The following is a 3,817-nucleotide window of genomic DNA, read 5'->3' on the forward strand; positions in this document are numbered from 1 at the left end:
AGAAAAGAGGTGTGTCTTCAAACGCGACTTGAAAAGTGTAACATCTGTCTCTTATACACATCTATATATATATATATATATATATATTAAAAAGTTATTTGTCTTGTCTTGGTCACTGATGCTGTGGTTTTCGCATAGGCCCCAAATGTTCTCTCTTACTTAGCAGTTTCTTCGACTTCTTTTTCTACTAATTCTGGAGATACTGGTAAGCCTTTTAATTTTCTGATGTCCATTACCATTGACCTGAAAAATTATACAAAAAAAAACAATAAATACATTAGGAAAAAAAACAACAAACCATCTACTTAAAATGAAAATGTTGGTATGGTGTTTTAATATTAGGAGCAGCTTAGCTCAGCTAAACTGGTGGTAGCCACTGTGTGTGCGCTCAACTGTGGAGATCTCTAGGTCCCCGGTTCTATTCCTATCGCTGCTCTTCTTGTGTTTCAGCTGGAAGGGTGAAATACAAGTTACAATAGCGCACCGTCTTTTGGATGAGACATTTAAGCTGTTGGTCCCGTGTGCATTATGGCCTGTGTGCACGTTAAAGAACACAGTACACTATTCGGAAAAGAGTAGGGGATTGTCTCCCTGTGTACTGCCCAATCACCACAAGAAGGACCCCACTGAAAATAAGTCTTCTTCAGACTTACATGGGTTATCCTTGGTGTGATTACATCAAATAAATCTATCCATCTGTCCTCATAATTACATCCTAAAGCATCATTTATATTTTTTAATAATAATAATAATGAAATAATAATGATCTCTTTAAAGGAAAACGCTTATGACGCTCCAAGTTCAACTGTATTTAAGCACCTTATGAATATTTCTTTATATAAATACTTATTTTCTGAATGTTACATTATTCTTATCTAAAATTAAAACCAATCATAATAAGTGGCAATTTAAAAATTTCAAAACTTTATATTATATTTTGTATTTCCTTGCACTATTTTGTTCTTTTGCCTTCATCGAAACTAAATTTGGTTCTTTTGTTAAGTGCATTTTTCCCCTTCATATTTCTGTTATTTGATTGATACTTTTTATACTAATTTACTTTTTTGTGTGTGTATATGATCCACCAGTGAAAACTTGCTGGCACAAATTTAAAAAAATACAATTTTGAATCATTCAAATTTTGGTGAGGCTAGGGAAGCACAGTTGTGTTTAGTTGTGGGAAAAATCTCAGCTTTTCTAATGTTCGAACCTAAAACCTTAAGATTGGAAGACAAGCATCCTAACCACAGGTCCAATCATGTTTCACACAAACACTTTAGCCATAAATATATTCTCATTTTGTACATACTCAAACTCGCTGTACTCTAAGAAGCCATCTCGGTTGGCATCATAAAATCGGAAAATGTATCGACAACGGATCTCAGCAGGTACGCCACCGTGAGCTGTATCTGGCTGCATCGCTGCCACGCCCAACAAAAACTCACGCGGAGTTAGATAGCCTAGCTTCTTAACACTGAATGACCTGGGAATATAAAAAGACATTCACACTAACTCTGAAAATGTGGTTATTAATAAAATCTATGCTTCAAATTTGTTACCATCTGAAGAATTATATATCTTAATTGTAATAACAGTGCTAAAATAGGAACATGATATTATAATCATACAAAGCATAGCCCTTCAACGAAAAATTCCTTTATTCAGTTGTATGATATAAAAATAGTATCATCATACCCATTAGACCACGGAGACCTACAGGTTATACACACATATCTAACCCCGAGCACTTTCTCTTACACAACTGACTGAAATACTCACACATAATGAAGCTATGGTTAACATATAAAAAGCTTATGTAAGTCGCAGCTTGCAAATTATAGTAAACAATATTCAAATAAGGTTTGAAGTACTCTATGTATATTTAAAGCATTGTTAAAGTTTCAACTTTATCCCAAACTCTTTGTTCTTCCAAGAAACAATTCCTCTTTGTGTCAAGAAATGGATTGGAATCTTTGGAAAGCAAGCATTGTCATGTGGTCCACCTTGTCTCTGGAATTCTCTTCCGCATGAAAAGAAAATAAACTTAACTTGTTGTTTGTGCACCTATATTTGGTTTATGAATTCTGGTGCTATATAAAATGCTTGATTGATTGATTGATTGATTGATTGATTGATTGATTGATTGATTGACTGACTGATTGATGGATTGACTCATTGAAGCAATTTCACTTACCGAAACAAGTCCTTGAACTGGTCTTTTTTCACCCCAAGTTCAGTCATGATTTTAGTGAACACTGTTAAACCCATCATTATACCAGGGTAACAGAAGTCAAGAAATTTCTTTAGAAGCTGAAGTTGTTCTAGAACAGAGAAAACAAATTTATATAAAAATATTGGAAGAGATAATAATAGTAATTCATAATGATTCATGCCAATGATGGTAATGAATGATTGCCTTTTTTACCTATTTAATTGGAGCCATTTCATGCAAAGCTATTTTACATTATGGTAATTTTGATTACATTTGTACACTCAAATATAAACAGAACAAAGTAAAAAAATATTATATTGTTAAAAATATAAAAAATATAGTACATTACATAAATAACATCAATTAAAATCGAAGCAAAATAATGTAACTTCTCTAAACCAACAGGTATCAAAGTGATTGCAGTCCCCCATGAAATTTGTCCTCTGAATCCTTACAGTATCCATAGTTACCGTTATTTGGCCACACGGGCTAAAGAACCCCAGTAAATTTACTAGAGATTTCACCCTTCCAAATTTTGAAAATTCAGCCTGATGAGTGCCAAATTCACTATGGATTGTTACACAAAAATGGAGTTAGCATGAATACGCTGGCAGAAGGGTGGGGGGGGGGTTTCTTTCTAACAATCTTTGTGGCAACAGCACAACCCTAAAACTATATCACAAGGCATTTAAAGTCAAATGTACTTTACATTAGTCAATGATTTACAGAGTACCAATGCCAACTTGACTTCAACAAAAATAAAGGAGATTTGTTTTTTTTTTAAATTTATTAATATATTTGAAAAATTGTATTCTTCAACTCCATGATTAATCACATCTCCCTGGGGTATCAAAAAACCACAAGGGTCAATAATGCATTGGCAATCCTCTCACCTGTTTCTGTTATCTTTGCAGCTTGCAGCAACACTTTATCACCTGTACTTGGTAAATCTCCTCCGTTAATGTTAATCACATCCAGCATCATCTCATCCAGCAGGCTTAATGGGTAGACTTGCCCTAAAAGAAAGCAAATGTCAAACCAAATACAACATGGCTGCATAGCCACGGTCAGACTGGATGTTCAAGCCAGACAAAACTCAGATACTGTACTGTGAGACTCGAAAGATTAGGCAGGCTTAATACTAAGTCCGATGGAGAAATTTCTAGTGTGAACAAGCCTGACTTGACTCCCACCTGGCATGGAATCGCTCTCAACTCAGACAACACAACCTAAGCAAGGTATCCGGGTTGACCTTGAATTGACCCTAGATTGACCTTGGGTTAAAATGTTTATCACCTTACTGCAACTTCCGGTCGAAATATGACCAATCAGCTAGCACAATGTAGCTCGGCGATATTTCTGCTGGCTGAGTAAGGGCAACTCACATATTCTGAACGATCAAAATTTGGCACAGAGTCCTCAACTATGTTTGACTCAAAACTGACTTAAGAACCAGTATGAATGTTGCCTAATACCTGTATCTTAAGGCCTGTTCACACTTTATATTTTAATAATAATAATAATAATAATAATAATAATAATAATAATAATAATATTAATAACAATAATAATAATAATAATATAATTAAATTATAATCACAGTGC

At 34.2% G+C, this 3,817-nt stretch overlaps 1 protein-coding gene across 1 annotated transcript in view; it reads right to left on the reverse strand.

The window, feature by feature from the left end:
- Positions 1-3,817, reverse strand: part of LOC117103134 (serine/threonine-protein phosphatase BSL1 homolog) — a 19,108-nt gene that overhangs the window by 10,574 nt on the left and 4,717 nt on the right. The window contains exons 3-6 of the mRNA XM_033243640.1: positions 3,106-3,228; positions 2,195-2,321; positions 1,310-1,483; positions 160-243 (exon numbers count right to left, since the gene is read on the reverse strand). Of these exons, the coding sequence (XP_033099531.1) occupies positions 160-243; positions 1,310-1,483; positions 2,195-2,321; positions 3,106-3,228 (508 nt within the window). The remainder of the gene's footprint in view (positions 1-159; positions 244-1,309; positions 1,484-2,194; positions 2,322-3,105; positions 3,229-3,817) is intronic.

Source organism: Anneissia japonica, unplaced genomic scaffold (assembly GCF_011630105.1).
Source record: "Anneissia japonica isolate Jap-2015-1 unplaced genomic scaffold, ASM1163010v1 scaffold287948_len850469_cov200, whole genome shotgun sequence".
NCBI classification, from domain to species: domain Eukaryota; kingdom Metazoa; phylum Echinodermata; class Crinoidea; order Comatulida; family Comatulidae; genus Anneissia; species Anneissia japonica.